Genomic DNA, 21,593 nt, shown 5'->3' on the forward strand with positions numbered 1-21,593 from the left:
GCTGCCACCTGAACGTCGCCAAGTTCTTGTTGAGCGTTGCCTATTTCGCTCATTTTTATGGCAGCACTAACCGCAATTGCGTTGCCACCCGATCTAGGGCTGAACGTGAAAATTATGCTCAATAACTATAAATTACTTTCCAACTTTGCTAATCGCCTTAATCTTTTCATATATCGTTAACTGCACACTAAGACTGGCAAAAGTGCACTTTCCGGCTGCCACCCCAAATCCCCTCTGGTCATTGGCCTGGCCCACTCCAGTGTGCGCTGAATGGGCACTCAATGCCTCATTCGATTCAATGGAATTGTTCAGCTTTCCATTCTAATCAATTCGGTAAACATCTGTCGCGGCCAGGATCAGGATAAGCAGCTACTGCAGCTCGCACGCGTCGCTGCCAGCGTCGGCAGCGACGGTAGCGACGTCAGAGACGGCTGCTGCACATTATCCCGTTTTGTAATGCACACGTCGACGATTCCCAGATGTGTAGCGCTCCCTCCTGGAGTTGTTCTGTCTGAGGGTTGCTGCTGACAAAACGTCTGACGCACATTTTTCAACGCTTGTCGCTCTACCCCGCCCCCTGTGTGTGTGTGTTGCACGTTTCCCTTGTCTGTGGCATAGTTCAAGATTTTAGTTTCCTCATAATTCTTCAGTGAATGCGCTCGCTCGGCGTGTCTCATTAACACTTCGATTACGCCGCACTTTTACCAAGCGAGGGTTGTTTCCAAAATAATACTCCATATTTTTTACTCCAGTACCTACCTAGACAATATTCTAGCTTAGGTCTAGGTCTAAATAATTTTACTGGCTCCTTGTTATGAAATACTTAATGATGCCTGACATGCTGCCCGGGTATATAATTTTATGCTCGTGAAAATTTTCAATTAGTTGAATTTATGTGACGCCGCCCAAGAAAACCAGAATGAAAATATTTTTGTTAGCTATGCGCAGACATAACAACAATTCTTTCCATTTCCATTTGAATTATTATTTTGCCTTTTTGTTGTTTATTTCTCATGTTTTAGTTAATTGTGAAAAATTGCTGTGTGCGATACAAGGTTTTGAGGAATGTTTGAGATATGTTGGATCAATTAGTTATGTTGTCAAAGCTGAGCTGAGCGGAAGTTTTGGGTTGTGAATGGAGTAGAGTATTGTAAGTGGTTGTTATAGTTATAAAGTTTTGAAATAAATATAAAAACAAACAAAATTAAATTAAAAATGTTTTCAACAACAAGCAGCAAATGTCTTAAAGTTCTAAGAATAATCTAAATTTATTCTTTATTTATTTCTCATGATTCGTAGTCAACAGCTTAAACCAAAATAATATTAAATTTCTCATATGAGGGAATTGAAAGAAATAATATCTAAAAAACTTGGCCTGGACTTTGCTTATTATATAAATTGTTTTATAGAAATATGTTGATACAAAAAATACCAAAAGTATATTCTTGAAAATTCTAAACTAATATACATTAAAGAAAAGTTTATTAAAATATACTTGGCAATAATAATCCATTAAAGTGGGATCATTTTATATGCCAAATCAATCAGATTTAATGTGTATTCCGAGCTTATATATTTTACCTTTTGCATAAAGGGCATCTGCTTCCTATCGAATTGTCGCTGTAAATCTGTATTCATGCCCAAACTGCATTTGATTAGAGCCATTCCCAAAATTGCTGGCCATAAATCTGCGCATTGACTGCAACACGCGCGCTCCACAGATCCCAATGAAGTCAAATAAGGTTCGAGCGGGTCACCTGGCTGCGACGCGGCGCTGTCGAACGACGAGTTCACCTTTTGCGCAGCGGGCAGCAAAAGTGCAACATGCAACAGAACGAGGCATGGAAAATTGCGACAGGCCGAACAAATGTCAGATGAAGGCGCCTATATAAACATAAACATGTTCAGCTGGAAGCCTAACACCAGCCATAGGGGGTCGCGTTTGGCTATAAACATCTTGACAGTTTCATCAGCTGCGGCTGCTTCCTTGTTTTAAGCCAAATTTCTTGCTGGTTTTCTGTTTGACAGCTGATTCTTGTTGCTGCCTTGTGATGCGTGCAAAAGTTTTAATTAAAATCCAGCAACAGCAGCAACAACAGCAACAACAGATACAATAATGAGCGAGTGCAACATTTGGTTGCAGGCAACTCGGCGTCTGCTGTCAGACAGCTGTCAGTCATTGCCAGATCAAGTAATAATTATTATATAATTGCCAGGCAACTGTCTGATGCCATTTTGACACATTGCAAATTTCAATTAATTACGCACACACACACACACGCATGCCACATGGCCAGAATACACTTTCTTGGCCCAGTTCTGCCACAAAGTCAGTCAAACGGCCAAATGAGTCGAGTCAAGGCTTGCGGGCGGTTGGTTTCTTGTGTTCATTGCAACGCATGGCTGCTAATTCATGGCTATTAAATTGCATTTGCCTGACATTCGCTTATGTAAGCAAGAGAGATAGACAGAGCCCCGAGGCCTTGTTACCATTTACAGTACTGCACATTTGTCATCCATCACTTTTGACCTGCTTTGGCAGCTTGTCTCATCTCCATCTGCCACTCGTACTTGGCCAAGACGCCGTTCAATTAGTTGCCTCAGCTTTCCCACGCTGCCTGCCCAAAACGAATTCAATGTCACGTGGTCGCAACAGACCTTAAAAAATCAAACGATTTATATTTATGAACAAAAAATATATCCGAAATAGCGAAGCAAACAAACTTGCCAACAATTCCTGCGGGCGCTAAAAACAGCGGAGCAAAAACCACAGTGCCGCGCAAATTGTTGGTTTTTCTTTTCTTTTTTTTTTGTATACCCTGGCCAATCAATCGCGGAAGGGTTATGCCAAGCGCATAGAATGCATGTTGAAGTTTTGTTTGTTTAAGTTGGGTAATTTGAATCTCAAAATCATAGTTGCAAATAGTAAAGGTAAAGGTACAAAATAATTAAAAGCATACATATTTTGTCTATTCCAAGGATCTTTTTAAATGCTGGATATATATATATTCAGCTCTGAGCGACATGTGTACATACTTTTTGTAAGCAGGGTCAAAATCTAGAGTTTTATGATGGTTCAACAGGCATTTATTATCAGTTCAGCAAGTTTCGATATATTTGATGTGTTTAAACCTTTATCTAAATTTGATTTGAGCAATATGCATACCATGCATTTATTTAATAAAAGGGTATCCTCATATTTCATCATTTTTTGCGGATGTTCTCAGCTGACATTGCTTGGCATTGCCCACGCAACCGCAATGAAAACATCAAGTCGTGGCAATGTTCCAGGCACAGACCAGGTCCATGTGCAGTCCCATGCAGCCATGCAGCAGCAGCTGGTCTCTGTCTGTGATCCGGCCCCCTTGCCCAAAACTCAACCCGGGCTCCCTGGCGATATTTATGCTGCCTGCCGCCGTCGCGGCACAAAGTAATTTGCATGCGCGTTAATTTTACATGCAAATAAATGTCGTATTTAAATGCAATTAAAAATGTTTACTTGGCTGCATTGCAGCCCCAGCATCGACCCAAAATCTTGGCTCGACTTTGGCATGCCTTCACATCGCTTTTTCCCATAGGTATTCTTCGCACCGCCCCGCCCCACCCCGGCACCCACCTCAAGTGGGAAGCACGTGTGCAAGTTAAACGAGCCGCAGACAGAACGTTGTCTGAGCTGTGTGACAAACTGGGGACGCAGCGGGGCGGGGCCAAAGTTACTTTTAATTTGCGCTACTTTTTAATTTATGATGTGGCACAATGGAAAATCAGCTGTGGCGAACGCAACGCGTCGGCACGTCTTCAGCACAAACTCATCATTATCATTGTCATATGCTCTGAGCTGCGGCTTGTTATGTTTGTTTATTGTTGTTGTTATTGTTGTCTTTGTTGCAAGCAGCAGCTACACGTTGCATTTGCATGCAGCACAAGGCTCAAGTCAGTCCTGTTCCAGAGTCAAAGACCTTTAGTAGAGCTACTAAGGTTGCATTTCTTTTGTTGCTCCTTTGTGATTTCCTGAGAGCTAAGTAGTTAAGTAAACTAGTTTTACATATGTCACATACATGTGCTGCGGAATGCAAAGCTATATAATAAGACACTGCATTCACAAACAGAACGGCAGTTTTTTCAGTTAAGAATAAACTTTAAAGCATTGTCAGAACTATTCCATGTCTTACTAATTAGTTTCTTTGGTATTCTTCAACCGCTTCTTGGTAGATCTCTGTCTTTATCAAACATTTAAATTATGTTTGTGTTTGCTTTAAGCTGTGCAAATGAAATTTTTAAGCATCTCGAGAACAAGTTTATGTCCCTTTACCTAGTTTAACAAAAGCTGCATTCACAAACTTGTGTTTAGCTGAAAAAGACTTAATATATACTTTAGAGAGTTAGAGATACTGAATAATTTAACTAGTAATTATTCGAAAACCATTTTCAAGTCTCGTTTTATACCGTGTTCTGGAAAATTATAATTCAGACAGAAAGTACGCTTCAAGCATCTTAGGATTGACATTGATTTTAGTTCAATATTTTTAGTAGATGTATTTTCAAAATAAATCATTTCGAATACAGGTTTTGCTTCGACTTAATTTTAAAGCTAAATTAATATAAAGAAATATTTTTTTAATAAAAGTTTCTTATAATTCTCAATTACTTCTAACTCTCTTCATATGTTTAATATATTAAATATATTTTCACTTCGAGTAACTGGCTCTCTGACTCTCTCTCTTTCTCTCCCTCACTCTTTCTCTCTCGGTTTCTCTCTTACTCCCTCTCTCAGTCTTATATCATATCATCTTGATATCCTTTGCCATTTCTTTTACGTACTTATTTAAACCCATGCCAACTCTATGATATTTCACTCCTTTCTGATATGTATATCCGTTACACTTCACCTTAATCCTGTCCTTGACATTGTCCTTTCGAAGCGCGAAAATTGATACATCACCCACACTAACTGCCGCGTTGCATTCACTGTGCACCCCACGCAACACAATTGAGTCCATGGCAGTTAACACACACCCACACACACTCTCGCACACAAACACCCACACACACACACACACAGATCAGACACTCAACAAACATTGAAAATTCGAGGCGCAACTAATTTGGCAAAATGTCAAGTGGCCGTTTAGGTTGGCTCCAATTGCAAAGAGCTGCCGCTGGTGTTGGCGTTGCCACCAGCAGCGGCAGCGGCAGCAAGTTTGCAGCTCAGTGTACACTTGACAACAAAATGCCAACAAAATGTTCAAGTGGCAGTGAAAAATTTCATGTATTTCGTGCCAACGTCGACGAATTTGTTCGAGTGCCGCACAGAATCAAACGCCAACAAACAACAAAGCGTCGAGATAACAAACAAGTTGTTCTCGTTGTTGTTGTTGTTGCAACAACACAAATCCTTTTCAAGCATTAATACCACAGTTTGACTGCGACCTGCAAAATAATTTGCTACGCAAATATTTTGTTGCTTCGATTTCACTGAAATTGCCACCAAAGTTGAGAGTTTGTCATCGACTTGCAACTGCCCGAGAGCTGATTTCGTTCTTAGCGATCTGAGACGCTGAATCACATGCAAACAGTTGGCTTTTATGGAGAGAGCAGCGGCAACAGCTGCTAATCAGATTGTGTGGCATGAGTCATGGTGAAAGTTGAGCTTAAATTTGAAATGATATTCTAGCTAAGCCGCGGATATGCGATTATACACAAGGGTTTTACAATTCAACCTGTGCAAACAAACTAAATTTGACTTGTTTATATTTTTTAACATCTAATCAATAACTTAAGAGCTAGCAAATGATTTTTGATGGGAAAGAAAGAAGATTGAATATTATTAAAAAAAAAAAAATGATTTTCAATAAGAAGGAAAGAAGCAGTATTATTCTTTAACAATTTTCAACTGTCAACGAAGTGAAGAGATTAACTAAAAGATGGTTTAATTCAAATCTTTTATATTCTGTATATATCCAAATTGGGTTAAAATTGTTTTTCGAATTGTTGTTAGTTCCGTTTCCATGATAATCGATCACTATTGCTGCTGCGAGTCTAGCCGGACAAGATATATATATATGTATATATCTGTGATTTAGAAATGTTGTGAATTATTTTAGCAGCGAGCAGATCTCATAGTCTTTGTGCATAAACTTTGTAATTCATAATATCAATTAATTGGTTTTTAATGTGTTTTATCTGTTTCACTTTTCTATATTTCTCTTCTTTGTTTATCATTATTGCAAGAAATATTAAAATATCGGGAAGAATTAAACCCATATTCCTCTGATAAATAAGTTCCTTCTTCTTCTTACTTATTTTTTAGCAACCTCTCTTACTACCAAATCTCATATTCTGTTTTCCCTGTGTGGTACCAGTGTATAATTCATGTCGTTGGCATGCTTCCTACTTTACTTTACTGCGCTACAGCCACCTTCCTCTCCAACCCCTTACAGCCCCCCTTTTGACCACGCCCCATAAAATCAGAGTTCAATTAACATGTTTACTCAGTTTACGAGTAAAACAAGCAATTCAATCCCGAGCCTCTGAGTGATGCAGTTAGTCAGCAGGCCTGCAAGGGGAATCGGGTGCAGGTGGTGGGGGGCAGGGGGTTGCTGGGAGGTGCAGCAGCACTTAAACCGTCCACTCGAAATGGGCGCCTACCCATAACACTTAAGGCCCCATACGCAGTGCGACTTGTCCAGCAGCCACTTTGTAGACCATTTAGCACTAAATGCGAGCAGGCAAATTATGGAGCCATAAAAAAGAGCTCGCAAATCGGAATAAATATTAATTTTTAAACGAGCCAGCGAAATGGAACTGGAATGTGGCTGCAACTGGGTGGCAACATCGAAACGAGAAAGTGCATGGAATGAAGAAATGTTGGCTAATTAGCATTGACCAAAACGGCAAATTGGCTTCAAATTCTGATCGAACCGCTGACATATTTGGTAAATTTATACAAATTAAATTATTAAAAGGCACCAAGTGCTGCTGCAGAATTGTCGCGCCCCTGCCCTTCGTTTTGGCTTGTCAGGCTGTCAACGTTTTGTTTGTTTGCTTTGGCTGTGTACTGAGCCAAAGCTGTGCCTGGTATGCGGCTTGTCACTGCCAGCCAGTGGCTCGTCTCGTCAAGCAGGCAGTAGGAAAAGAGGGATCAGGCGGGGAGAGAAGTGAGCGGCAGAGTGTTGTCGCTCTTGTTGTTGTCTTTGCCAGCTTGTCAGACGGATGAGTTTGCTGCGGGTCGCGTCGAGCCAAACTTATTTATAAACATGCGACTGCAGAGGGATAGATGCGAGTAGAGCTACGGGCCTGGGCCTGTGCCTCGGTTTGGGCATGGGCTAGGGCCTGGGGGAACCCCATGAGAGTCCGTGTCAAACATGTTTAACAGGAGGACTACCACAACAACAATCCGCATGACAACAACAGCCGCAGCCGCGGCAGCGAAATGGGAACTGGTTGGGCAATGCAGCGGCTACTGTTATTGTTCTCATTGTTGTTGTTGATATTATTGTTATTGTTGTTGCTGCTGCCGCTGTGACAATCAAAATAAAAATAATTCGAGTAACCCGAAAACCGTACCGAAACAAAAACCCAAATGTTTGCAACTGTCACTGAGACAGAGAGAGGCAGCTAAAAAAGTTTTTTGTTTTCATTTCGTTTGGTTTACTGTTGATAACAAAAATTTGGTTTTCGGCTCTTGGTTTTGCATATTTTAAAGATTAGAAAAATTCGAGCCAAAAAATTGCTGGCCACATATTGAAGTCGACTGCGGCAGAGTCAGTCAAAGGCATGTCACAAACAGATTTAGATGGATGAGTTGTCATGGCCATTTAGTCAATCCCAATATAAAAGATAACCACAAAGCTTTTAAAACACAATAAAAAAGGATTTTATTCCTAAATATTACACAAAATAAATTTACTAGCTACAGTACATTTTTTCAAAGCCTTAAGTAATTGAGTAAACATTTTGAAGAGCATAGGTTTAGTGTAGAGTTTAAGTGTTGAAAATGCGAGGGACATTAATTCTATGTAAAACTTTATTTCAAATAATCTGATTAAGGAAATATGTATTACTAGCAATAAGTAAAGTATAGATCCTATACAAATTTTAAAACAGTGAGCTTATATGGAACGAAGTATATAATAATACAAGTATTTTGCACGAAGGCATATAAGTATTATATATGATCGTGTGTTTGTGTGTGAGTGTATGTATGTGTGTGTGTTATGAATATATGTATGCATTTATGAATATATGCACGCGTGCATGTTTTGTTTTCTAATACCAAACGCAGATTAAGATTATTTGTCGCTATACTGGAAATTTAAATAAAACGAATTTCTATCAAGTGCTCTACTCCTCGATTCTCAAGAATTCAAGTGGGCTCTGCAATTTTTCATGCATTTTTTGGTGTTTTTTTTTGGAGTTTTTTTTTGGTGGTTTTCTTTGGTTATTTTTATTTATGTATGCATGTATGTATGTGTGTATGTATGTATGCATGTATGTATGTGTATGTATGTGTATGTATGTATGCATGTATGTATGTGTATGTATGTTTGTATGTATGTATATATGTATGTATGTATGTATGTATGTGCATATGTATGTATGTATGTATGTATGTATGCATGTGTGTATGTATGTATGTATGTATGTATGTATGCTTGCATATATACAAAACAAACATGCATGCACGTATGTACAAATAGCCATACATATAAATTGTATACAAAAAAGTTGCATACAAACGTTTTTGGCGATTGCGGCACCTAACGTGCACCTTCATCACATAAGGTAACTACTGAGAAAATTTCAGCTTCGGTCAATCAGCACAAACAGTTTTATATATAAATATATAAAATAATTTAATTATTTTTATTATTATTTGGACATAATAGTATAGTTATTATTATTAATATTATAGTTATTTAAGTGATTTGAAGTACAGAACAATTTTATCTCATTTATACTCTAGTCATCGCTAAAAACGGACCCTAGTCAATGCAGAACAATATATTTTTCGTGTTCCATTAATTTCGTTCAATTCTGCGTCGCTCCATTTGCACAAACTCCCTTATAAAGTTGAGATTATTTGATTACCCTATTATCGAACATGTTTCTTCTTTAACATCTGTCATTTGGAGCGAACCCCTTAAAGCAGTTGTTTGCCAAATTCCCCTAGCTTAGCAAGCTCTGGCGACACATCTGTCCAACAAATTGCGCACTTTTATGACACTAAATGTCACTAATTTGACAGGAAATGTCAGCGAAACAAATGCGAATATCTCGCAAAATGCATAACTTTGCGTGCTTGTATCATTTTTGAGGACTTTTACCAGCAATTTGTCGCATTAAATGTCAAAAATGTGACACAAATGCATAAACTAGTAGGTTTTAAAAATATATAGGGGGTTGCAAATTGGTAAAAGTAAGAAGATATTTTGCTACTGGACTGGAAAATAAACAAGATTTTAGCTTAAATTTGTATATGATACAATGACACTGTCTAACTAACCTTCAAATTTACAAGCGATAAAAGAGCTTGGATAATTTTCTGAAGCACCTACCATCTAATGTTAAGAGATCAACTCCGAAACCTTGGATTAAGTGTAAAGTATAAAATATTCAAGTCTCCCTTTTACTTCATTCAATGTTTAATTGCAAATTTTAGCTAATTTTTCAAAAGCTTTCTTAAGCTTGCAAAGCTGAGTTAAGTAACACACAAATCAAGCCAACTTTAAGCTCAATTCAACTAGCAGATTGTCTAGTTTCACGGTTATTCACTTCTCGTTGGATTAAATTTCCACTTTCAGCTAATGTCATGCAGTTATTTGAAGCAAGTAGATTGAAAAACCCTTAACTTAATGTGTTTTTTAGTTAGCAAGTTGCAACATGCCAATTTCTTAGCAATTGCAGCGCCGCCTTATATGGCCAGCACATTCCATTCAATCGGCCAAATAAGGTCAAAATTGCGAGAAGGCAAACAAGAAACGAACTGTGGTTATGATTTCTTGGGAAGTGTCTGCGCCTGCGTTTGCGTCTCGCCCCCCTCTTTTGTTGCCTTAATCCTAATTTATGCGCAAATAATGATGAAGCAGCTCATGATGCAGAGTTCCTGCTCCTGCCCCTGGCACCGTCTCTGCCTCGGTCGATGTCCCTTGGCTTAATGCATTTCAGAGTTTGCCTTTGGCCTTTCTTCTGGCCCGACGTGGCTCAACGTTAAGATTAAGTGGCTTACATTTTGCGACGCGTGTTGCAGCCACCAAGTTGCCGTTATGCATTCTGAGCATGCCAGACAATGGCAACATGGGGTTGACAACGTGCAACCGGACCCGAACTCAACTTAAATTGGCTTTGGTCAGCGAAAGTCGTCTTTGAAGGGGTTTACCCAGGCATTTTGATGTATTTATGTTTGGCATCACTCTGAGGCGCTCCTAATGAATTGTAAACGCAGCCACGTGGCTGCAGCCACAGACGCAGCTTGGCATCTACATGAGTCAAGAATTAGTTAAGTAGATTTGCTCCCACCAGCATTTTCCTAAGCACTTGACTTCACCCCTCTGAGACGTCTGCAACTAACTCGCTCACGTCTTGTGCTTCACACTTTTCAGTTTCAGCGTTTCGGATATTATTCCCCCACTTTTGTTTCCCATATCCACTGGGATGGTTCAATGCGCTTCATTGCACGCCGCAAACTTGATACAAGGTTTTCGCCCCTAACCAATTTCTTGCAACTGTTCTCATTTCTTATACCCTTGCAGAGGGTGTTATAAATTTATCACAAAACGCGTAAATATATTGAAGTAAAAATTCAAGTAAAATATTAAATTGAATATTGAAGTGAAATATTGAAATAAATATTTAAATAGATATTCGACATGCTAAGTAGTTGGGCCAATTGAGGAAATACATTCGTCTGTCTGTTCATGTTTAATTTATTAGTTTGAATACAAACTTTATAAAACTTTTCTTTGATCCAAATCTTCTAGACAGGAAGTGCACTTGAAGAAGTCGGCCTGATCGAAATATCATATAATGATAACTGAAATGTCCTCAGTAGTAAAAGGTTTTCTTTTCAACTTTTTTTATTTCCTTTTCTCGAAAGAACTTAACTAAGCTGAATAATTCTTATATGAATTGTTTGATTGACCAATAACATAAATTTATAATTTGGTAAAATTTGATCCATGACGAACTTCCAAAATCTTTTGCTTATTTTAAGGCAAATTATTCAAATTGTAGCTTGTGTTATCAAGTTCATCTCTCAAAGTTCTGCAAGAGTATTCAATCTTCAGTATTGAGTGTAAAGTTTATTTCTCCTTTTCTTTTTGTTTTCCCTTACTTTTTTTGACCATTTGTTGGACACGACTGCAACGTGTTCCACTTCATGGTTCTGTTATTTTAAATTTGTCATGAAAATATTTGGATTGTTGCGTTGTTTGTTTCCTTTTCGACTTCCACTCATATACTATTATTATTATTTTTTTATAACAGTTGTTCGGTTTGCCTTTGACTTTACAGTTGCCACATGCTCCACATGAGTTTTCTAAATTAGATTCTGCGGTTTTTCCTCAGTCTGCTGACATGTCTATGACACACGGAGGGGAGCATGGCAACCCCAATCAATCGACTGCGTTTGTTTGTTCGTCTGCGGTTACTCATCCTCGACCTCCCTTGTTTATTTAAGCTGCTGCAACTAGCATGTAAAACCCGTAAAGCTTTGCCAGCGCCTGGTAATAATATTTGCCAAGTCGCTAATTAATTAGACACCCAACTGTCCAGAGTTGCCTCCGACTTATTTTTAATCGCGTAGACAACAGCAACTCTAAGCGACACTTGGCATGCAAATCAGACCCAAAAGATCGACAGACAGACGCTGGCATAATCCAATTTAAAAAACCATCGACGTTGCTTCCTTCCATGGCATAAATCAACGCACGCTGCGAAATTCATTTAAAATTCATATCTTGTCAGAATGTAAGTTATATTTTAAGCTTTTTATCGTCTTTAAAAAAGAGAAGCGGCTGCAGTTGTCGAGCGACGCGCCTCACATTACTCATGTCCCAAGTGTGAGCCCAAGCGAAAAAGATGTGAATGAGGCCCCCAATGAGCCAGACATGGAAGTACCTGACAACTGATGGCAGCGGGACGTGTGCCGAAGGGGACGGGTAGATGTTACCAACGGGCAGTCAAGCACAAGTCCCATCTTGCGGGGAGCGGGGTGCAGGGCGGACTGTGACTGTGGCTGGCGCTTCTAGTGCTGCGTTTTCGGTTACCATTGGAGCGGCGTGTGGATAGTTGATTTTGTGCAATTTGTTTCAAGAGGGTGACTCACTGTTAGAGAAAATATCTGCTTGTGTGAAAAATGAGTAAATCTAGAGGAAGCAGTAGCTAAGTAGATAAGTAGATTAAGTAATGCACTATGTTGAAGATATATCTAGAAAAAATTGACCTTTTTTAAATTTATTCAAATTAATTTAGGGGGAGCACAATGCATTTATGTCTACTAGTTGATTCCAGCTAACATCAATAAAAGCAACTAACAATATAGGTAGCCTATTAATGAAAGAGTTTCTTTGTTTTACATACCAATATATTTAGTTCATTGGCAATGAAATTTAACAAAAGGAATTTCAATAGAAAGAAGTTAATAACTTTTTTATGTCCATTTATATCTTAGACTCACTCGTGCTTAAACTGTTATACCATATGCTTTGCATCAAATTTTTACTACTTCTCATTAAAAGTAAATTAAGTTATTCCAAAACCTATTAAATTAATAAAAATGCTATAAATATTTCGATAGTTTGGAGATTGCATAATACATATATAGGCCAAACTCTATTAAAACGACGCACAAAGTCAAGAAAAAATTGGCAAACGATATGTGTACATCGAGTAGCCATAGATTTAAAAAATTGAATTTTATGGCTTAGATGTCTTCTTTTATAAGCTAGATATTATAAAGTTGAATTTCATTTTATAGCACATACAAATAAATTAAACGTAAAGGAGATTTTCGTTTCGCTCACATATCTCACATACAAGGACATTTTTAAGCAGTTTCTGCAAAATTTGGGCTCATAACTCAAATTCCTTCATAATTTGCTCCCAGCTCAAATTTATTTACTTCCGCTAATTTTTGTCCAGATGCAAATTAATGGGATGATAAATAAACGCATTTATTGCTTCCAGCTGGTGCTTCACATACTCATATATAGATTTATGACGTTCATATAGTGGGTCACCCTAGCGCATTCAGCGGCACGCCATCATTTTCATTGCCTGCCAAATCTTTAGCCATTTAGACGGCTTCGCACAATGATTGCTAACGACAAAAAGCATCAGTGGAAGTTACACAAAAATGAAAACAACAACTCAATTGCCAGCCACGTGTTGCATGTGGCACGAAATTGTTGTTAATAATATTTATGTTGTTCGCGACTTGAACGATTCAACACCTCCAGTTACAGCTTGTGAGTTGCGTCCAATAGCGCTTTATGGCCAGAAACTGGCCGCAAATGCGAGCTACTTAAAGTCGGCTCATATATCAGCGGCTTTATGGCCGCAATGCGTTATAATTCAAGCGGAATGTGGGCTATGGGCCACCTGTTCGCCAGGCGTTGAAGTCGTTGTCACGTCTCCTCGACCAATACTTGCCACATACATCACGCGGCATGAGGCAAGTTGCATTTTGATGAAACAGCCATAAGCCGTATAAAACATGATCTGAACTTTGACTGGCGTATTTTTTTTTATGGTTAATGTCTTTGAAGCCATTTCTGGCTGGCCTGCAGATGGCCAGCATTTAAATCGTTAACTCGTTTATTTTCCTTTCAGCTATTAAAATTGTTGCCCAATAAATTGCCAGTTCTCTGGTCACAACACGCACTTAATGAGCACGACATTTTCGCGTGCCTTATTTATAGACAGAGAACTAAATTATGGGCCATATTATGTTGATAATCGCAGCTTGGAACAGTAGCAACAGCAACAACGGCAGCAACACACGACGGCAACTGTTGCTCTGGCGCCGGGCAACTTTATGCGGCTGTTGTTGTTGCTGTTGCACGACGCCGTTGCCGGCGCCGCAAAGTCTGCGATTTTTATCTGTGACCAGGCAACTTATCGCGCCTGTGAGCTTGCTCTTGCCACAAGCTGTCCGTTGTTGTTGCCGCTCTTCTTGGCCATGTTGTTGCCTACAAATTGTGCCCTGTCATGTGCGACTGGCTGCATTTGCATTTTAGTTGCAACAACATGTGCTGCTTGCAGTTGCCATTTGGCAACTTATCTAAGATGATTACAAGATGCATTGTTTTTATTTTTTATAGTTCAGTCAGCTATAAACTTGACAGTTGTATTTATTTAGGCAATTAATACCATTCGTTGCTTATTAAATTTAGCAAGACTTCAAACCATGAAGATGACGAACATTAAATGCACTTGCATATATTCTGAAATCCAACATTTGCGATTTGACCACCAATCAGTTAAACAGGGTAAATGTTATGTATATCGCAGTCAAACATGGCATATCTGTGATATTTACTTAAATGATTTGAATGGATCATGCTAAATCAGGCAGTCATTTCTTATTACCCATCTGTGGGAGCGATAGGATCCAGGGATCATAAATGGCTGGATCATTAATTAAAGAGGCCGCAGAGTCTATTGAAGGTCGCATTCTGACTCTTGAGTAGACTAAAATGAATCACAAGTGTTTTCTCAGCAATTCTTTTAACACTAATATGCTGTTTATTAAAAATATTTTCACTTTGCAATGTCAATTCAAACAATATTTGCAACGAACACAGCCTAAAAAAAACCTACAAAGAGTGCAGGACCCTCGAGCACTTATACTGCTTTGGCGCCATCCCCTTACGTAAAAGCAACTGGAATCTCCTATGCAGACATGGCACGTAGTCATGCAAACAGAGGTCCCAAAAGGCAGGCTCCACTTAATGCTACCAATCATTTTAATAGTGATACACATAACTACCAACAACAACACCAAGGGCACACAACCCAGCGAGTACATTTGCGACAACAGCCGCAAAATAATCAAGCCCAATCGCCTTTCACCTTTTCCCAGTGGGAGAACGAAGCGGCTCATGAGACGAAATTTGAGCAAATGATTAAAGTGATGCAAGAAAACTTTAATAAATTCTTCGAGCAGCAAAACAAACTATTTGAGATGCAGAGCCAAATAATGGCTCTACTTATCTCGGCCAACCAAAAATGAAGCTCAAAACACTAGTGTGGAACGCCAGGGGTCTGACTGGCAAAATGCTACAGCTATGTAATTTCATCACAGACAACAAGATCGACATAGCCCTAATTTGTGAAATAAAAACAACTAGCAGAAGACCTATCCAACTAAATGGATTCTGTGTATACACAGCCATTCATTCTAATGACAGAGGAGCAGGAGGAGCAGCTGTTATAATACGAAGAAATATCCAGACAATCCAAAATAAAGCTTTACGCCTAATAACTGGCTGCAGCTGGTATGTCAGTAATCTGACCCTTCACAGAGATCTGAATATTACGCTAATAGAAGATCAGATCTCTTTCTACTCCAGTCGCTATAACGAAAGACTGATAAACCACCAAAACAGATCTGCACAAGCCCTTGTCGGATCTATTCCTATAAATAGACTGAAGAAAAGACACTTCGGTCTTCTACAAAACAATTAAAAACAATTCTTAAGAAGACAGCTTAGCCTTAACCTTATGTAGAGCAGGAGAAAATAAACTAAGAAACAAACATTGTTAAATGCAAATTTTGAAGCATGTACATGTTTAAAAACTCATATTATCTGTTAATATAATAAAGATTTTCATAATAAAAAAAAAAAAAAAAAAAAAACTTTGCAATGTCGAATCATGATTCAGCGTATTACACTTAAAATCAGAGTAGTATTCCAGTCGCTAGAAAAACTCTCTTCAGATGTCAAGGTCTTGTACGAAATTAAATGGAACTATTATATATCCATAATCATCCACTCCGCATGGAAATATATAATTTTATAAATTTAAGTTTGAGTTTTTTTTGTGATTCCATAAATATTTCGCTCCTTGCCATGGATATGAAAGGCAGCGTTAAGTGAGTTAAGATGACGACAATTGTTTGTTGGTTTTTAGCCGGGTTAACAAGTTAATAATTTATTTGCGTCTGCCTGGCTTTGTCACGTGTGTCAGGGGCATGTCAGTTGGGAAGAGAACCGCCCGTTCTCGGCGAATTCGGAACTGGAGGCTATTTTATTATTTGCATGCTTCATCCACATGATTTGCATGCGTGGCAACTCTGAATGTCTTCGGTGTCGCCGCGTGGCGTCGCGTCTACTGCAACGTCTGCGGCGCATAAACATGTCATATTATTTTTACTGCCCGCTAAAAGCCAGGGCCAAGAGGCCAGCCAGCCATGGCCAGTGCTGGCATTCGGACTGCGCACTTGATACTCGTATTTTTATGATGATGCGTCATGAATGAGCAACAGGAGCAAAGCAACAAAAAATACAAATGCAAAGTAAGTGGCACACAAATATTTGAAAAGATTTCAGTAGCAGGGGAGGGTTGGGGCATGGCGTCAGCTTATCAATGCAAAACAGACGCTGGGCATAAGCCAGCGACCGGCTTTCAGCTTCCACTTCATATTCAAAATCACGCCCCCGGCATCTCTTCTATTTGCGGCACTGCTGCATTGTCCACGGCGCGTTGAAGCAACCCTTGAGGGATTAAATTTCAACAGTTTTGCCGCGCGTTGCGCATTCTTGGCCAGCACTTAGCCAGTTTCAATGCTGCACCACCCACCCATACGCCAGCCACGCCCCAATAAACCCAACCCAACCAAGTGCTTTAAAAGCTGCTGCAGCTTTTCCACTGCCGACTTTTCAGCGCTCATTCAACTGGCTGTCCTTTCCGTCTGGGATTGAAAATGGGAAAATGGGTCTGGCGGGCTGGCATTCAGTTAATGAATGTAATCGCCATAAGCTGCCTTGTTCTTCGAAGATGTGGGCAGGGGAGTATAGACGAGTATTTTCCGAGCTCTAATGAGAGCTGGCTGTCTACAAAATATTTCCTTGTAATTGGGTTCCTGAAAATTTGTTTTTCTTCTCTTAATATTTTTTTTTCTTTCTCGAAATTATAAAAGCGTGGAATATGCATTTATTATTAAAAACACTTTTATGGTAGAGCTAATGAAATGAAGCTGTTTGGAGAGCATTAAATGTGGGGATTATGCTTAAAGAAATTTAATTAGCAAAGGGCTAAGGTTAAGGCAAGTAAATTAATAGTGCGTAATGGAAGAAATTTCCGTTTACTGTGACTGAAATTTATTTAAGTTAGAAAATGTATTTCGATTTGAGTTATATATATTTAAAATATACATTTTTAAATTTAACAATTTTGCTAGGCACTATGGAAATTCATTGCAATAAATATAATACAAGGAAATTAAATTACTTTATTCAGACATGTTGGATCACAAAAGCAAAGCATTATAAACATTCATCATAAATTTATATTGTTTTGAATATTCATATGCATGTTAGACTTTTAGAAGAATTCCAAACCAGAAAGCTGTATCTTAAGGCAGTTTCACTGCATTTGTTTGAGTGAAATTATGTTTGTTTTTCTTCAATTTAAAACTCTCGTTAGAATACCAAGCATTGAATGGGAATTATACACCAACTAAGCTGACTGTGCATTTACATGTTTTTAAAGAAAATAATAAAAATATTTACCTTTAACTTAAGGGCATTCAGTTTTCTGAGAAATAAAAACGTACATTTAATGAGCCCGAGTAAGCAGCTGAGAAAATGAAAGTTAATTAAAATAAATGTAAGAAAAACAAATATGTTATGAAAATGTAAATAGCCTCAGCTTAAGATGTACCTTATTTAAATGAATTCCAACCAAAAAACATTTTAATAACATTTTGCAAACTCTTTATTGCCATTTGCAAACGCCGTTCGCAGCAAAAGAGCAGACGATGGGGCAAAGCAAATAGAAAAGCGACGAAAGGCAAATAGAATAAAATAATCAACAAACAAAATGCAACAAATAAGGTAATGAGTATACGCCGCGTCTGACAAAACAAGATAGAGCTGTCACAAGGAGGGGGTTACGATGGTAAGCAAGGAGTGTGCTGTTCTCTTCTGTTGTTGTGTATGTAGAAAAGTGAAAAGCATGTAAATGCTCCAGGCAAGCATTAAGGGGAGGGGCGTAGCCAAGCTGAAACGAAGAGGGTCGCCTGGCAAACACTTGAGCAGCTGGACAATGTATTTGGGCTCGTCGTGTTGCAGGAAGCTGAATTAATTGTGCTGAGCTGGCGTCACGCAGGGCAGGGCACACGTCTCAATGCCAAATAGGCCGCGGGGCAACACGAAGCAGCAGCGGGCATGAACAAAACATGCGACATGCCTCATTACCAAGAGCAGGAACAGGAACAGGAAACGGGTGCTGCAGCCAAAGCAGTTTTAATGCTAATGAATTGAAATTGTTAAGCAACGGCTGGGCAACGCGGCGTATGGGCAATTTAATTGTTGAAAATGAAAATTGAGACCAAAATGTTGTTGTCGCATGTCAATGTCAAGTGCAATTGTTGCAGCCGCCACACCGCAACAGCAACAATGTCTCTTTGCTGTGGAATAAAACAGCGAATGAGGTTTTGTACTATTGCGGAATTTTATCATTTGGGGCCCATTCGGAAGGGGAATTGTGTTTGTTGCCCGCTGGGCATGTAATTCATTTTCTGTGTGCTAGTCCTTGACTTTGACACGAGTTGAAAACTATAAAAAATATGTGTATATGTGTGTATACTTAGTATATAAAAAAGCGCCGCCGCAGGCGTGACTAAAGTCCGCCGCATGGCACTTCATAAAAAAGCCGTAAAATTTTACGACTCTTACTACACTCCATTGCATTTTCTTCCATTTATTTTTTTGCTCGTCTCTGATGTCATTTCTTTATATTTTTTCCACAATTTTCAGACCGAACTCTCGCACAATCTGCAACAATTGTCGGAGAAGGCACGTTCCACAACCGAATTCATACAGCGGCTCAAAGGCATGAGCGACAAAGTAACGGTAAGTTGAAAAAAAAACTGCGGAGAAGTGGAAATATTTTTAAAAAAAATGAAAATAAAAATGTTTTTTATTTTAATTATTTGCGCGCAGGAATCCTGCATTGAGTTCGAGCGTCTGGTGCACGCCCAGTGCGAGGCGCTCATCCAGGCCATACACGACCGACGCGAATATCTGCTGGAGGCCATACGCATGGACAAGGATACCAAAATCAGAATACTTAAGGTTCGTGTATATGCCACTGCGCACAATTCTTGCCATTTGTTCTTACAAGTATCCTTGACCCTTTGCAGGATCAGCAATCGAATTGCACGGGCAAATTACAACAGACCACGGGACTCATTCAGTTTTGCATTGAGGCATTGAAAGAGACTGACAGCGCAGCCTTTCTCCAGGTGTGTAGCCCAATTGGAATTAATCAGAATATTTTCATGTACCTATATTATATTTTCATTTGCACTGCAGGTTGGCTCCATGCTAATCAATCGCGTGGCCAACACGGATATGACCTGGCACCAGGAGGTCACCAATGCCGCGCCCCGTGTCTCGCCCATTGTCGACTTGACCCTGGACGATGCTGCCCTCACTCGGGCCATAGACAATTTGAATTTCATACAAATGAAAGGTGCGTAAATAAATATGATATGAATAGATTCGTATTTTGAAAAAGTTCAAATTACTTTTCAAAATTTGCTTAAGTAAAAATTTGTTGCAAGTAAATAATCCAAGAGTTGATACTAATAAGATTAGAATTGAGAGACAATCGCGCAATGTGTATTACTAATTATAGACTACAAATATTCATGGTAGAATTCTTAAAGTTTGTGCTAGAAAATAGAGCTAACTTTAACTTTACACTTGTGAGCCAAATTCAGTGGAAAATCGAATGAGAAATTGATTATTAGCAATCGTTATCAACATGAAGTCTGCCCTTAAACTATTTGAGAATTATAATATCGCCTTGCGTGTTTTTACAGTTAATAAATAAAAGCTTAAATATAGTTTACATTTAAATATACAATTGTATATTTAAAGTACCAACAAATATGTTGAATAGTTTTAAATCAAGTCTTCACCATTAATGTCCTGAGTATCTACTTATAAGCATTTTTATAGATATAGTAGCTTCATGCTAATAATTGGCAAGAAGACAGTAAGACTCGTGAAAATTTTGATACGTATTTAACAAAATACCAATTAAATTCTAAATGTTAAAATCTCAGGCTTTTATGCTTGTAGCTACCTCTAATTGCCAAGCATGAAATTACATTTAAATATAACATAATATTAAATACTTGAATTTTAATCAGGAAATGTTATAAATGTGCAGAGAAAAATGTTTTTAAGAAAAATAATTGTCGTCTGCAGACTTTGAAATTGTCTCACAGTTATATGAGAACTTTAAATGAACAGTCTTCTAGAAAGTTCTTCAAAACACAAACGTTTTAAATTTCAAAGTTAAATAATATGCAAGTCCCTAAATTAATTTAAATTGCAGTTGCTCTGACTGCACTTAAGAAACTCATGACCGCAGTTTAACTTTAGAGCTCAATGAATTCCAAAAGCAAAATATCTCCAACCCCTTTTGGTATAAATTAAAGGCCACAAATAGTATTGCTTAGCCAGACCGTATCATAAATATTGTTACTAATTGTCACATTGTTAGGTTAGTTTGCTGCACACAAGAACATGTAAATATAAACACACTCACACCTTTAAACACACTCACAATATGCACACACACTCTCACTCGCACTCTCTTGCCGTACTCGAAAGTGTTAAAACAATAGAGAGCACTCATTAAGTGCCATTGAGAAGTGCGCACCAGAGACTCGTGTAAAAATAGTTGAGATAGTTAAGGGTATTCCCTCGAGGAAATGCCAACCGCACTCCTTGCGTATTGTGTTTTAAATATAGAAAACGTGCTATAGATGTGGAAGGCGGGGAGAAAGTGTAGAGTGTGAAGTGAAACGAATCGCAGTTCTGCTTCTTTAGTCTGACAAATTTCCAATGAAAGGGCCACCCACACACTCACAGACACGCACACGCACACCGAAAATAACAAAATGCTATTAAAACGAAAGTGTTGAAACTTGAGACTTTTGCTCCTGTTGATTGTCTCTAATTTACGAGCATATAATAAAATTGCTATAATAATATTATAAATATAAAATATATGATATATGATACAGCTTATAGAGTATATATTTATGTATATGGATATGTTTTAAATGTCTTAACTTTTTGTGCTTCTCTTTTATCTCGCGCCTGCTGAACACATTACACAACATTTGTATGTGCTGCTTGCTCTCATAAATATATCTTTACGTATATATATATAAAAAAAAAAACCTTAGCAGTCAAAGATGAGGATGAAAGATGTCCGGCAGGTGAGCAACTAATGCAACCAACAACAACAACAACAACAACAAACAATCTTAAACCCCAAATTTTAAACTTTTTTTTGCGTTTCATAAGAAATTCATTAAATTTTTCACCAACTTTTTTTTTGCGTTC

At 38.5% G+C, this 21,593-nt stretch overlaps 1 protein-coding gene across 3 annotated transcripts in view; it reads left to right on the forward strand.

Annotated features, from left to right (window-relative positions):
- The window catches only part of Trim9 (E3 ubiquitin-protein ligase Trim9), a 117,571-nt gene that overhangs the window by 88,989 nt on the left and 6,989 nt on the right, over positions 1–21,593 (forward strand). Inside the window, exons 2-6 of one of the 3 annotated variants that reach the window (XM_064695286.1) lie at positions 18,984–19,079; positions 19,170–19,301; positions 19,370–19,471; positions 19,542–19,701; positions 21,434–21,466. In XM_064695286.1, coding sequence (XP_064551356.1) covers positions 18,984–19,079; positions 19,170–19,301; positions 19,370–19,471; positions 19,542–19,701; positions 21,434–21,466 — 523 coding nt within the window. The remainder of the gene's footprint in view (positions 1–18,983; positions 19,080–19,169; positions 19,302–19,369; positions 19,472–19,541; positions 19,702–21,433; positions 21,467–21,593) is intronic. The other 2 variants (XM_064695287.1, XM_064695288.1) reach the window with 2 other exon arrangements.

The sequence above is a fragment of the Drosophila montana genome, unplaced genomic scaffold (genome assembly GCF_035044405.1).
Source record: "Drosophila montana isolate Dmon_TW-CO22-7 unplaced genomic scaffold, ASM3504440v1 contig_3734_1, whole genome shotgun sequence".
Lineage (NCBI taxonomy): Eukaryota > Metazoa > Arthropoda > Insecta > Diptera > Drosophilidae > Drosophila > Drosophila montana.